We start from the raw sequence: 15,752 nt of genomic DNA, 5'->3' as shown, positions 1-15,752 counted from the left end.
AACACTGTCAAATCAATGTACATCCATATTTTGGTTAGGCCCCTTTAATGTGGGACTGATTATGTTCTAATCAACAAGGGATCAGCTCACAGATCCCCTGCTGATCAGAGCAGACCGGACACATGAACAAGGACACAGCCCGCTCTGCTCTATGGGTGGCTGGGTGTAAGGGGACTCTGCCAGGACTGGACTGGGACAAAAATTTGGCCCTGGACTTCATCCAGACCAGCCCACTTTAATTTTGCAAACAAGCACAAAAACAGTATATAAAACTATACGTAATTTTGCAAAGAAACATAAGTAGCATAACATAAGGAGTCCTCACTAACCTCTTTTATTATTTCACTTATTCTCCTCTGTATTTTTCTTATTTTCTCACATCACTGCGTGAAGTTGAGGGCGAGCCGCGCAGCCATTACTTTGTCACTGAAACCGGCCCACTGAGCCATCGGCCCAACGGGAAACTCCCTGTAGTCCCAATGGCCAGTACATGCCTGGACTCTGCTGTCTATTTAAGCCCAACTACCCTCCAATCAGATCCGCCTAGATGGAGAAGGACAGCTCCCCTTCTGTTTTTCTTTTTTTAGAGGACTGGATCAGACCCGGTGGTAGGTGGGTCCATTTACATCCACCTGTTCATAGGCGTAAATGAAGCTTCTGATCAGATCCACCTAAAAAACTGACAGGCAGACCTGATCGGACATTCATTTTGTGTGAAAGGGGCTTTATACAATAGGCTCATGTCCCGCAACAGGGAGCCTAAACCCTCTTTCACATCAGTGGATCGACCGGGTCCGCCTGTCAGTTTTTCAGGCGGTCTTGATTGGACCACCCATTGTCCTCTATGGGGCGGCAGATGTCAGTGGACATGTGTCTGTTGACATCCGCCAGGCATCTGATCGGACAAAATCCATTGAAACAGATGTATGGCGATACGTTCGCTATTCGGCCAGACAATTGGATAGAAACTGACACGCAGTCCGTTTCCATCCGACTGCCCCATAGAGGAGAGCAGGCTGTGTCCGTGTCTGCTCTGCATAGCAGATTGGACACAGACCTGTCATCCGCCTGCTCAGTAGGGATCAGCAGACAGATCCCCAACTGAGCAGGTGGGTGGCGCTTGGACGGATCTGCTCCATGTGAAAGGGGCCTTATTTTCTGGAAAGTGACAGTTATTTTCAATGATGCCTAAAAATGACAGTCACCCGTCTGAAAATAATGATCCTTATTCGTGTGCTAAGCTGTCATTCGATGTGGATGTCCTCTTGCCCAGTACAGATGTGGGTCCATGTGTATGTGTGAGCTAGGGATGACCTCCTGACAGGGAATGTATAGGTGATGTCTGATTTATACATACATAACCCTTTCCTGAATGCACATCCCATAGCTGTATGCCCAATGCCCTGTCTGGCTGTCCCTTTGTTTGCCCGTCTCCTATGGTGATGCCAGGGACACCATTTTCCGGGATGGGATGATGGACGGACAGGAGAATGGTCCAGCCCCTCTTTGTCCCACTAATAGCGTGCATACTCCTAATGATGGGCGGGGATCATTACCTCATCCGTTCACAGTCCAGCCAATCGCAGCCCCGATCTCCCGGCGCCTGCAGGCCGTCGGAAATGTCTGCTCCAATGAGAAATCCGCCAGCCTGGTTTCCATAACGACGGAATTGTATATAACGAGCAGTGTAGGACCATGTGTTGCAGGTTCTCTTACACCGACCTCCTTAGAGTCGTACTGTAAGAAGGCATCCATCCTTCTCCTCTCCTCCTTCCTCTCACCCTCTGCTCAGCAGCACAGCAAGCATGGTAAGGACCACTCCATGGGGGGATTACACAAAGGGGGAGGGGGTGATGAGGAACAAAGAACATGCTTTATTTGTTTAGATCTTCTCTGATCAGCATGGCTGCTTGTAGATGGAGAGGAAAGCATCCTTCTAACAATACAGGGCTGTGGCTGCATTCATCAGCTGAGCAGCCGATGGGGGGGCTCAGCATACACTGGCCTTTGTCTTATAGCCTCTTCTGTCATCAGATGCTGGGAATTCTTCATGGGGTGTCATCTGTTATAAGATCTCTTATATCACTTGTGATCTGCTATTGGATCTGTGATCCCTTATATCACTTGTGATCACTTATATGACGTGTGATCTGGCATTGGATCTACCATTAGTTATATGATGTGTGATCTGGTATTGGATCTGTCATTACTATGATGTGTGATCTAGTATTGGATCTGTCATTAGTTATATGACTTGTGATCTGGCATTGGATCTGTCATTAGTTATATGATGTGTGATCTGGTATTGGATCTGTCATTAGTTATGACTCGTGATCTGGCATTGGATCCTTCATTAGTTATATGATGTGTGATCTAGCATTGGATCTGTCATTAGTTATATGACTTGTGATCTGGCATTGGATCTGTCATTAGTTATATGATGTGTGATCTAGTATTGGATTTGTCATTAGTTATATGACTTGTGATCTGGTCTTAGATTTATGATTTCCTCCTATGAATTGTACCGGCGCTGTGTGTCCCATGCACCTTCCAACACATATTCCCGAAGCGGTGACATTGCTCAGAGACTGTTTCATGTCATCTTTGTCTATGTAAGTGCATGTCTGGAGCTCTGTATACCACGCCCTGTCCTTTGAGACCACATCCAGCCCTGAGTTCCATTCCAGCACAGCAGCACTCACATTTTCCTGGCTCTAGTCCTCTCCCATTAACCCTCCTATGGCCATGGGGATGTGCAGGCTGCTGATAACAGCTTGTCTTTGTTCAGTTATAATGACAATGTCATGGATCTCATACCTGTAAGAATTTATCACTGTAGCAGTATAGACTGGAGGATCAGGCATAGAATCCTCCTCATCTGGGTAATAGGTGTGTGATGGGTATGTGAGACAGAGCATGGCTTGTGAATGGAGGTTTTGTCTGCTTGCCTTACCCTCCCATCTGCCAGTATGAGGTCAGAGAACATTGTGAAGAGAGCAGGAGGAGATCAGTCTATTGGAAGAAGAAAGACATAGAGTGTCTGCTGTTCTTAGGGTGAAACAATAAAATAAATTCATTTTTGGTAAGGATTTGTAGTTTCTTATAATATGGATGGTATATAATAAGCTGGCATATTCGTGGCTGGTAGTAAGGTGAATGGGGAAGGGAATGCCAGGGGAATCACACACCCACCTACAGCCATTCACAAAGATCTTAATGCTGCAGTGGGTGTGGCGTCAGCACCAGCCATCTCCATTTCTCATTGTTTTCCCTAAGCCCTTAGAAGGACCATATCCTTGTGACATCAGGTATCCTGCTGGATTGATGGATCTTTTATAAATGTTTTTATATGTATATACAGTATATACTTTTACACACTCATAATAAATATATATATATTAAAATCTTATATACAATCACAAAACATAATGCAATTCACAATATATATATATATATATATATATATATATATACAAAAATCTTATATACAATCACAAAACATAATGCAATTCACAAGTACCTTTTTACATATATTCTCTAGATATTGTCATAAAAAAGGAGGGTGGAGAAAAGGAAATCAGCTAATTTATGACTACTTTCCTTTTCCTGGCATTTGCTTAAAGGCTCCCATTGTAAAATTGAAGTAAAGAAATGATGTATTTATTACTGTATAAGAGCTATTAAACATAAAACTGACACTGAAACTAATCGCGGACAACCTTTTCTCTGTTTCCTGTGCAGCGTGAGTGCATCTCTATCCACGTTGGTCAGGCTGGTGTGCAGATTGGTAATGCCTGCTGGGAGTTGTACTGCCTGGAACATGGCATCCAGCCTGATGGGCAGATGCCCAGTGACAAGACCATTGGAGGAGGGGACGATTCTTTCAACACCTTCTTCAGTGAGACTGGAGCTGGCAAGCACGTCCCTAGGGCTGTCTTTGTGGACCTGGAACCAACAGTTATTGGTAAGAGCCTTCTTGCTTGGCTTGTGTAGAAAAGGACAAAAGGCAATATCATATTGTTACAGTGATATATGTGAACATAATTCAATTTTTTTAAATGTATGTGTATATATATATATATATATATATATATATATATATATATATATATATATATATTATATATTAAAAATACAGAAAAAATTGAATTATGTTCATCAAGGTTAATGTTGCATTACATTAATAAAATATACTTTATTTGTAGCATTTTGAACATTTATTTGTAATATCTAGACTTGGAGCATTGTAGAACACTGGAGGATTTTTAAATACTCATCATTATCACATCAGTGCTTAGTAATGGCAGGACAAATGTGAAAAATAAATTCAACCTGTTCTGCAAAACTGTGATCTTTCCTTGTGTGTAGTTAATTAATTCAATTAGAAATCAAATGTACAAAGAAATAACATTTTGTCTTACATAAAGGAAAGAAACTGCTGACAGTAGCAAGTAATTATAAACAAGCATTTATTTTTTGATAAAAAAAGAAGAGTATGACCTTTTTACTATGGGCACCACCTGCATATTCATTGTTATATTCATATCAGCCCTATTATTATGTAGGTGTTGTCCCAGTATGTGTATCTCTAAACACAGTGCACATTGTAATAAAAGGAAGGATTTCTACAGTTATAAGATTACAGTGGTGTATGGCAAACTGAAACAATCTAAAATTGAATGATGTAGCTGCTGGTTAATTGGCAGTTTTGTGCCTACATTTTTTTTTTATATCTCCAGCTTTGAGACATGAATCCACACGTCTGGGGCTTCTGGGCACCGCTGTCTGCCTTTATATAACAAATACAATTTAAAAATGTCCACAGAGTTAATTTAATAATAAAACTGTAACATTAAAGATACATCACTTACTGTTGCATTCACCACAATATAAAATAAATAAAACATCCACCAGGGACAGTGGGACATCATCATAGTGGACACAAGAACTCAAGAGTAGAGATCTCACCACCACAGTCCCTAAGAGATATTAAAAAGCAATCTTTTGTTTTTGTTTTCTGGCACCTGCCAAAAATGAAAATATAAGGTTTACGTCAATGGGCACTTTAATCAAAGTAGGTAAAGAATATAATATTTAATGCCTATCCCAACACTCTTTTCTTAGTGACGCATTCCCTTTAAGGGCTTTTGCTAGTGCTCAATATGTAAGCGTTCTTTGCATTTTCACTTAAAGCTTTTCCTTTCTTGAAGACGAGGTACGCACAGGCACATACCGACAACTATTCCATCCAGAACAGCTAATCACCGGTAAAGAGGATGCTGCTAACAACTATGCACGTGGTCACTACACAATCGGCAAGGAAATCATTGATCTGGTGCTGGACAGGATCCGCAAACTGGTAAGCTTAGAACTTTATCATGCACTTATATTCAAAAACGGCTTACTTGATGAAGTACATTTAAAGAGAAAGTAAACCCCTTCAAACCACTTTGACCTACAGGTAAGCCTAGATTAAGGCTTACCTGTAGGTCCAAGCAATATCTCCTAAACCTATATGGTTTAGGAGATATTTCCCCGAAAATGGGCACCGCTGTCTACGGCGCATGCGCCGTAGACAGCAGCGCGCAGGCGCACTAAATGCGGCAAGTCCAAGAATGGATTTGCCTAATTTGTCGACTCCCGTGCGCATGCGCGGGAGTGACGTCATCGCGGCTTCGCCGAATGGCAGCGGCGGAGCTGCGAGACGCGACTCCCGTGCGCATGCGCGAGAGTGACGTCATCGCGGCTTCGCCGCTGTCATTGGTCGGAGCTGCGAGACGCCACCAGCAAGATGGATGCGGCGGACTACAGGGATCAGCGGCGACTTCGCTGGCTCCTGTGTCAGGTAAGTGACACATAATGAGCTACTATGCGATGCATAGTAGTCCATTATGCTTTACCTTTGCAGGGAAAAAAAGAGGAAGTAAACCCATCAGGGTTTACTTCCTCTTTAATGCCATCAGTTTACACTTTGCTGGGGACTTATGGAATATATGCACTATAACCTGAAAGTTATGCTGAACCACATTAACAACCTCATTTATCTATCAATCTATAGATCTCTCTGAAAGTCTCTCTTTCTGTCTTTTCTTTAGTCATCCTAAATGGTAACATGTTCATTTCTGACTTGAAGGTTCTTTATGCTCCTAGGAAAATTATACATTATTACATGTATTATTATACCCTTTTTATGTATCCACAGGCTGACCAGTGCACAGGTCTTCAAGGTTTCCTGGTCTTCCACAGCTTTGGTGGCGGTACTGGATCTGGCTTCACCTCTCTGCTGATGGAACGTCTCTCTGTTGATTATGGGAAGAAGTCTAAGCTGGAATTCTCCATCTATCCAGCCCCCCAGGTTTCAACAGCAGTTGTTGAGCCCTACAACTCCATCCTTACCACTCACACCACCCTGGAGCACTCTGACTGTGCTTTCATGGTAGACAATGAGGCCATCTATGACATCTGCCGTAGAAATCTAGATATTGAGCGCCCCACCTACACTAACCTTAACAGGCTTATTGGTCAGATTGTTTCCTCTATTACAGCTTCTCTACGATTTGATGGAGCCTTAAATGTAGATCTGACAGAGTTCCAGACCAACTTGGTGCCCTACCCTCGTATCCACTTCCCTCTTGCCACTTACGCCCCAGTTATCTCAGCTGAGAAAGCCTACCATGAACAGCTTTCTGTAGCTGAGATAACTAATGCTTGCTTTGAGCCAGCTAACCAGATGGTGAAATGTGACCCACGCCATGGTAAATACATGGCTTGCTGCCTGCTATACCGTGGTGACGTGGTCCCCAAAGATGTTAACGCAGCTATTGCCACCATCAAGACCAAGCGTACCATTCAGTTTGTGGACTGGTGCCCTACTGGTTTCAAGGTTGGTATCAACTATCAACCACCAACTGTGGTACCAGGTGGTGATCTGGCCAAAGTACAACGTGCTGTGTGCATGCTGAGCAACACCACTGCTATTGCAGAGGCCTGGGCTCGATTGGATCATAAGTTTGACCTTATGTATGCCAAGCGTGCCTTTGTGCACTGGTATGTGGGTGAGGGTATGGAGGAGGGAGAGTTCTCTGAGGCCCGTGAGGACATGGCTGCCCTGGAGAAGGATTATGAGGAAGTTGGTGTAGATTCTGTGGAAGGAGATGGGGAAGAGGAAGGAGAAGAATATTAAATGTCAAAACGGTGCTGCTTTTCACAGGGAACAACAAAACATCAGAGAAACACACATTTCTTTACTCAGCCAGTTCGTTTGTGTGTAGCAACTTTATTTTCCAGTGTATTTTTGCTGCATTTAACTGTTCTGGTCCAAAACACTTGAAACTCGATGACAGATCCAGTCAGTGAATTTCTGTTTTGGGTTTGTCAATAAAACATTCCCTGTCTTATGTATTTATGTGTTATATGTGCATTCATTTTATTTACATTTTATTATATTGCCATACAAAATACACCTCCATGCTGCAGCAGTGGCTGGTTCTGGGTCACAGGAGTGCAAAATAAGTGTTACGAGAACTGGTCCCAAAGGGAACATTGTTCGATTTTAAACTTAAACTGTTTATAAAGTCAAATGTTTTTCTTTCAAAATAACAAACATGTTGTACTTACCTGCTCTGTGCAATACAATTGCACAAAGCGGCTCTGATGCTCCTCTTCTGGAGTTCCCTGCCTGTGCTCCTGGCTCCTCCTCTTCTCGGTGTGCCACCATAGTAAGCTGCTTAATTTTGTAGCACACCTGCAGACAGTGAGGCTCAGCCCTGCCCCTGCTCCCTGGTCACAGGATTTGACTGACAGCGGCTGGAGCCAATGGCTTTCCTTACGTTCAGCAAAGCCTGTAAGAGTTAGGAGACCTGCTGCAGACAGGCACACCGCTGAATCAAGATCGGGCTCAGGTAAGTGTGCGTGGGTAATACACACAAACACACACAGAAACATTTTTCCCCTTAATACAGGGAATGCATTAAGGTAAAAAAAAAAAAAAATAGGCTTTACAAACACTTTAAAAGTGTTTGTTCTGCCTAACATGCCCTCTGTTGCCGTTATTAACCAAGTGAAATTGTCTCTTCTGTGACTTTCTTTTATTTAGTTTCACTTTGGTCCTGGAACCTGACTTTAGTGGCCACCGAGTCTCATTGAACAGTGAAATCTCAGATGGTAGTGCTTAGTAATAAAGTCACAGGAAGTGAGGCCCAAGTCAAGCTAAATCAGAGGAAGTCTCTCCTGGGTGTAAATGTAACTATCAGCTTGCTTTAAAGTGGTTGTTAACCCTTACATATACCTATTTGTTTGCAGTGTTCTCTTCTCTACAGCCATTCAGAGTCCAGAATTCATAAAGTCTGTCTGAGCTGTGAGAAAAAGAGGGTGGTGAAGTTACACTCTGCAGAGCTCAGTGAGATCTCTGAGAGCTGATTGGAGGCATAGGACACACCCCCGTCAGTCAGCTGGAGCTCCCTCCCTGTCACCTTTTTCTCTTGCTGTCAGGAAAACATGTCAGTAGTGACAGATGCTGATAGCAGAGGTACAAGACAGCAGACAGAAATGACACTTAGTGCTCTTAATTGAGGCAAGTACACACTATAGAGGTATCCAATAGGTTCACCTTAGTCATTTAAGAACATTTTCTAAATTTAAAAGCACAGATGTATAGGGCATAAAGACACTTAAGCTGGCCATAGGTGATGGGGTGGGCTGAACAAAAAGAAAAAGCAGATTCTCACAGTGGGAACTTGGCGCTGTCAGAAAACACTGGGAATACACCAATTGGCTGCAGCCCATGATAGATAAACATTTTCCAGCTTGTTCATTTTATAGAGGTTGATCTAACAATCGACTTTGATTGAATGAGGATGGCCAAACACTGATTAGAATTTGGCCTGTCTGTGCTGAGCCAGTCAAATGTTGATCCATCTATAGCCACCCTTAGAGTACAACTAAAGGCTTGCTTATGACAGTCTTAACAAGACCAAAACCCAGTTACTATGTGAAACACAAGCCAAATCTGGAATGTTGTGAGATGAACCTCTGCACATGCTCAAGAGTTATACCATCGCAGTGCAGCCAGTGAAGACGGCCAAAGATCCTGAATTCAGAAGAAGACCAGAGGAAAGATGTGGGTGCCAGTGAGTGAGCTTCACTTCTGACAGGTTTCCCTGACACCAAGAGAAAAAAGGTGACGGGGGGGGGGGGGACCTCCTGCTGATTGACAGCTTCCAATCAGCTCTCAGGTCTCTCTTCACTAAGCTTTGCAGAGTGTAACTTCAGCTCTCCGCCCCCTTTTTCTGAACTCTCAGGCAAGCTTATAAATTTAGCATTTTGAACAGATGTAGATAAACAAAGACTGCAGATAAACAGGTACAACTGGGTATATATAAGGGATACAACCACTTTAATCTCAAATGCTAACTGCTCATTGGTTAGTGTAGGTACACCTCTCCCAGGTCCTCCAAGGGGAATAGCCTTACTCCAGGAAACACTTGGCCTGGCCTAAAAGGCTTTTTGCAACCTGCTCTAACCTCAACCTCTCCCTGTCCTTCTGCCCTGTCCACAGCCTTCATTTGCTGACTACATCTGATGGTGAAGTCTCTGGCCCCTATGCCCCAGCTGCACTAGGGCTCCTCCTAACCTGGCTTTAAGTGGGCACTGTCTCACCCATAACATCACTACAGGAGGGCTCCAGCTAAAAGGGACCTAGCCCCTGATTACACTATTCTCTGTAACCACACACTATACTGGGACAAAGCTACCTAATGGCAGACTAGTCAACTGCACCTGCTTTCATACATTTGCTCAGGCCATGATCGCTACTACTGCCCACCTGTACCATGAGAATAGGTGCAACTTTGTGCACAATTTCTTTTTTTCTTAAATAAGGCTTCCGTGTAGTGACAAGCACTACCCTGGAACTCACTTTTAGGGGCCTGTTCACACTAGAGCAGTGACTGGCATTTTTCTGGACAGAAAGAATGCCAGTCTCGGCTAAGGCACCTAGAAAACAATTGTTTTTCATGTACCCAGTTCACTCTGCAATGCAGCCCGCAAGGCAGCTGCAGTCATGATCCTGGTTGAAATCTAAATTTTTATCAAAAAGTAGAAAATCCAAACAGCCTGTTTGTGATGCAAGTACAATACTATAAAATATAAGTTGATGAAGAGCAGATGCCACAACTGTCATTACCTTTATTAGCTAGGCATCCTTTGGACCAGTGGTCTCCAAAATGTGGCCCCTTGCTTGCCTTTATCTGGGCTATGAACGAGGCACTATTCCTCCCACTGACACCAATAATGAGGCACCATTTCTTCCACTGAAACTTACAGTGGGGTATAATTTCTACCACTAACACCAACGTTGGGGCATTATGGCACTATTTTTTCCACTGACACTAACAAATGGGTATAATTCTTCCCTCTGCTATAAACAATTGGCCCCTATTCCTCCCACAGACACCAATGAGGCACTATTCCCCCCACTAATACCAACGATGGGGCACTATTCCTCCACCTACAGACACTATGTAATATTTAACTACTCCCACTGACCATCAAGCCTGAGACATTGTCTACTCCCACTAATGCTGCTGGCCCTTTGTTTAGCAAGCTTGGAGACCCTTGGTCTAGACTCCTATTTAATTTAGTTATTTTTTTTCTGTTGCATGATTTCCCCGATTAACTGAATCTGTCTTAATATCAGACCCCTTAATATTTCCCTGTACAGAAAAAGTCAGACTAGAAGAGGGAGGGTCAATGCCAGTAATTTTCTGCTGCAGTGTACATGTGCAAACAGTGAACATGCTGACAGGAGGTGAGAGCAGAGGGCTAGCCTTATTAGTTGTACTGCTGCTTCTTCTAAGCCCAGTCAACAGGATCTCATTGACCAAGGTATTCTGGATGACAAGAGTATCTTGATCCTAAATCTGACTACACAGAATATTCAAATCTGTGCAGAGGCTCAGTCTAAACAAACTATTTTTAAAGAAATTCAATTATGATTGGGATTATGTAAGAAAGATTACAAAAGATTAAGCATAACTAAATCGAATAACATTCGACAAGTACACAGAATACCCATTGATCTTGCCAGAAATGCAGTGTCCTTGTTACTTTCTGTGGGATGCACTGATAAAATATGTTATCTTTCTGTAAAATAAAGATCCCATCATCGACCTTGTAATGGGTAGGAACAAAGGCAGATATATTAGTAGTTCAGCCCAAGTGGCAACTATGGCTGCCTCCATAGATGCACACGACTGCTTTCACACTGGGGTGCTGCGCTGGGAGGGCATCACAAAAAGTCCTGCCAGCAGTTTCTTTGCAGTGGTGGAGGAGCGATGAATAAAACTGCTCCTCCACAGCTCCTCCCCATTGAAAACAATGGGGCAGTACTGCTATACCGCCGGCAAAGCGCTGCTGCAGCAGCATTTTGCGGGCGGATTTGATTTACCCCTTTTCGGGCGCTAGCGGGGGGTTAAAACCGAATAGCTAAAAATAGCACCGCTTTACCACTGACGCCGGGGCAGCTCAGTGGGAAAGGGGTCTAACTGTCAGGCTTCAGGTGACATTTGACCTGTAACTGCCGGGTACTAGGGCCACCAAAATAATGATCTTAAGGGGGTGTTAGCGGTAAAGCGTTGCTAATTTTAGTGGTGCTTTACCGCTGTTATAGCGGCACTTGTAATCAGTGCTTTGAATTTTTTCAGCCGATAGTGGCCGAAAAGCGCTGCTATAACACCCACCCCACCCCAGTATGAAAGTAGCCTTAAGAACATTATTTTATCAAGTTATTATCGGTAAAGATCGCTTTAATTTATCCAGGGTGGCCCTAGTAACTGTTAGTTACAGGTTAAATATCATCCGAAGGCTGACAGTTACTGTTCTACTATTCCAACTGCCTGATCTCATACTGTACTGTAAGGATGCACTACAATATCACATAAAACAGCTATAACAAGCAGTGCCAACAGTTGCAGCTCTATGTTTTATGCAGTCCACATTTGCTTTAAAGGGTGATGTGGCACCCAAATAGAGACCTTACTGTGACATTTATTTATGCCTGGGATGCAGGACTGGTGCTAGACTATTTTATGCCCTAGACAAGGCCAGCTAATCGCACCCCCCCCCCATCCCAGGTGGTATGAGGGGTAGGTGAGGCAGTATGAGAGGTAGGTGAGGCAGTATGGGGGGTTGGCAATGTGAGGGATGGGTGTAGCAGTATGGGGGGTGGGCGAGGCAGTATGAAGGGTAGGTTAGGCAGTATGAAGGGTGGGTGTGACAGTAAAGGGGGTAGGTGAGGTGGTGGGGGATGAGGAGGGAAGACATTATTACAGGTACCAGCAGCAGGATATTCAGCTCACCTGAGTCCCTCAGCTTCACTGGTCAGCCTGAACTTCTGTGCAAAGCTCACCATGTGTCTCAATGCCAAGTCCTGGCTGCGTAGGTCTGATGGAGGAAATTCCAATCTTACCCTCCTCCTTCTCTAAATGGCGGGGGCTGGGGGTGGGGCAAGCACATGATTGGTTGCTATCACTGCTGATATCCTAGCAACCAATCATGTTCTCTGATTGCTGAGGCACGGCTTCATGCGGCAGGAGGGACTAACTGGGCATTTGGTCAGGGTACTCTGGGGGGGGGGGGAGTAGGGGGACCAAACCCCCTGGGCATTTGGTCAGGGTTTTCTGGGGGGGGGGTTTGAAAGCCCCCCCCCCCCCTTTGCTACGTCCCTGAGGCCAAGAGTAGGAGGCTGCCTAGGTGGCTTAATAGTAGCGCCAGCCCTGCTGAGATGCATGTATGCATTTCTGCTCTCTGCCTAGTAAGTTCCTTGTAAATTAAATGAAATGTCTTCCATGCACATGTCCACTCACTCTGTAGCATCTTCAATGCCCCTTTTATTTTTTTATTTTTAATTCAGTATTCTTTATTAAAAAAAAACTAATTTATTAAAAAAAACTAATTTACATACAAACAAAAAAAAAATTAACCGTTCAACCCTTCCCCAACCCTTTCTCTAATGGAATATATTACTAATATAGCTTTCACTTTATAATACGTGCTTATTCCAATTACTATATTCTCCTAATTCCTCCCACCCACCAAAATTTCCATCAAAAACTCCTTCCTAATCAACCAATGTCCCTATTTACAACATTTTTATCTTGTTCATTCCTACTTCACTCATTCTACAGTAACCCTTACTTCTCTCACTCACGCATACATTCCCATTGTTTGTTTCTCATCATTAATAGATGAGGTGTGATGTATTAACAAGGAGAAACAAACAATGTGAATGTGTGAGTGAGTGAGAGAAGTAGTTATTGTTACCTTTCCCTTATATCTTACATATACCACTTCCCTTAGATTAAAAACCCTTTATGTTTCCTTTTAGCTTTCCCTTTTTATGGTCCTTCTACCTTCTATATATATTCTCCTTCATGAGTTCTCCTCTCTTTCTCTAGGGGGCGAATATTGGAACTGGGCCCATTGTCCCCCTCTCAGATAGTGTCACATCTATTTTTTGTTGCACAGAGTGTATTATACCCCTCAGAGGTTGTTTTTATTTGGATGAAGACTGGATGCCAAATGCCCTAGATGCTAGGGTTTGCATCCAGCATCTCCAAATCTTTTCAAATTTATTAATTAAGTTACCACTACTGTCCTACTGTCTCTGAATATTCGTTATTTACTCTAACTTTTGCTTGCAGTGCCTTGTAAAGTATTTTTATCCTGATAACAAAGGAAGGGCCAAACTGGAACTTCACAAGAACCCACCAGAGGTAGTGCCATTCCACGCTGTCAAAAGCCTTAACAGCCCCTTGTTATCTGTTGGGGTCTGTAGGTTTAAATATACAGGCCTTATGTTCATGCTAGTGGACCTATCTGGTATAAAGCCAGATTGGTCTGGATGCATACGTTTCTGGATGATTTAATTCAATCTAGCTGCCAACACTTTCACCAGAATTTTAATATCCGTGCACAATAGGGATATAGGCCTATATGAGGATGACTCAAGTGGATCTTTCCCTTCTTTGGGAAGAACGACTATAGTGGCTTCCATCATAGAGGGGGTAATCTTTTTTCCACGGCTGCCCAATTTAGTACTTTTAATAGTTCCAGAAGCAATACCCCCCCCCCCCCCATACTGTTTATAGATTTCCACTGGAAGACTACTGCCCCAGGGGATTTTTGATTTGCTATGGCCGCTACCGCCTGTTGTAATTCTTCCAGAGTTATAGGGGCATTTATTCTTTCTCTATCCTTTTCTAAAAGGGTCGGGACCTCCAGTTTCTTAAAAAAGGCCCCCATCTCACCTTCAGCATCTTCCTGCTGTGAACTTTTTTTCCTCTTTTCACAATATGAGATTACAACAGCCCACTAGAATGGCTACAATCTTTCTGGTAAGTATGGAAAAAGGAAGTGAAAAATAACAGGGATTTTGCTTCCTTTTACAACCACGTCCATGAGGAATCAGAAGACATCCAAAAGGACATTGAGGCATTAGAACCACCACCAGCGGGCCTCCTCCTTCCACTTAAAGCAGACCTTCAATCTCCTGTGTGACTTAGGGACCCTGCCCTCCTTAACCCTTCTGCAATATAAAATAGCTTTTTTGTTCACTTTTTTGTTTATTTTTTTTCTGCCCCAGTCCCTGCTGCCATTCTTGCCCAGGTGAGATTGATATGCCACTGGTCTGTATATTCCTGGGATTACCCCGTCAAATAATCTAGATGGCTGTAGAAGTAGGGACACAAAGCGGCCATGGGCAGAGTTAGTGTGTGTCATTGTGGGCTAGCTGCCTGAACCTGGCAGAGCCAGTCAGCCAAGGAATAGTATCCAGCTGTGACACCTGAGCAGTGGAACACAAGACAATGCTGGATTCGCTGGGCAGATGTGTATGTAAATTGAGGACAACTGCACAAAAGTTAAGAGGGGGAGGGAAGTTCCTCTAAGATACACAGTTTGTGTATAGGCTGTTCATCACATTGAAGGGATGATTGCTCTCTCTCACCTACATGCAAAAACCAGAAGAAAATTGCTGATGAGTTTGGGAAAGAGAATCTTTCTTGACAAGCATATCTGTGAGTCCTGTTTTATGGAAGGAAGACACACAATAAGGAAGGGAAGAAGCGAGAATTAGTCTCCTTCGTACAGGGGTACAGCTGTTACAACTGTAAGGGGCCCGCTCGGGCCAGAAGAAGGCAGGACAGGTGAAGGGGAGCCCTTCTGTGCATTACAGAAATTATATAGGCTGGCTCTGCTCTCTGTGGCATTGAGCTCAGACATCAAGCTCTTTACTGCCACCGCTGGCTACTATGTGCATGTGCACCCCTCGTGTACTGTGCTTCTCTGTGCAGGCAACATGTCAGCTTTGTGAAATGAGCTGGGACCAGGTAGGAAGATCTTCTTTACAAGTAGGGGCAGTGAAGGAAAGGGAGGGGACTGTATGTGTACAAGGAGGGGTCAGACCCTTGTATGTTTACAGATTTGTGTGTAAGTGGGGCTGCCATATATACAGGTGCGTGGGGGGCTGACATTCATACAGGTGTGTGTGTGGGGGGGTCTGACTAGGGTTGCCACCTGTCCGGGATTCACCCAGACAGTACAGGTTTTGAAACATGCCCGGGTCTCTGCCTGAGACCCAGGCACATTATTTATTTCAGACCCGCCAGTGGCTCCCTGTGCCAACAGTGCAGCCGTGTTTCCTCGAGTTCGGGTCCGCAGCACCACTTGATTTCTGCTCCTGCTGCCTGAGTGCC

The 15,752-nt window shown here is 43.9% G+C and overlaps 1 protein-coding gene across 1 annotated transcript; it reads left to right on the top strand.

The window, feature by feature from the left end:
* Nucleotides 1-1,642: 1,642 nt before the first annotated feature.
* Nucleotides 1,643-7,401, top strand: LOC143983543 (tubulin alpha-1A chain). The gene is made up of 4 exons (XM_077483341.1): nt 1,643-1,808; nt 3,742-3,964; nt 5,211-5,359; nt 6,203-7,401. Exons 1-4 carry the CDS (start codon nt 1,806-1,808, stop codon nt 7,181-7,183), a joined length of 1,356 nt encoding a protein of 451 aa, XP_077339467.1. The 5' UTR covers nt 1,643-1,805; the 3' UTR covers nt 7,184-7,401.
* Nucleotides 7,402-15,752: the final 8,351 nt, after the last annotated feature.

This window comes from Lithobates pipiens, unplaced genomic scaffold (assembly GCF_037356315.1).
Source record: "Lithobates pipiens isolate NorthernLeopardFrog02 unplaced genomic scaffold, aLitPip1_a1.2 Scaffold_16, whole genome shotgun sequence".
Taxonomy (NCBI): Eukaryota; Metazoa; Chordata; class Amphibia; order Anura; family Ranidae; genus Lithobates; species Lithobates pipiens.
This window is presented reverse-complemented; position numbering and strand designations above follow the sequence as displayed.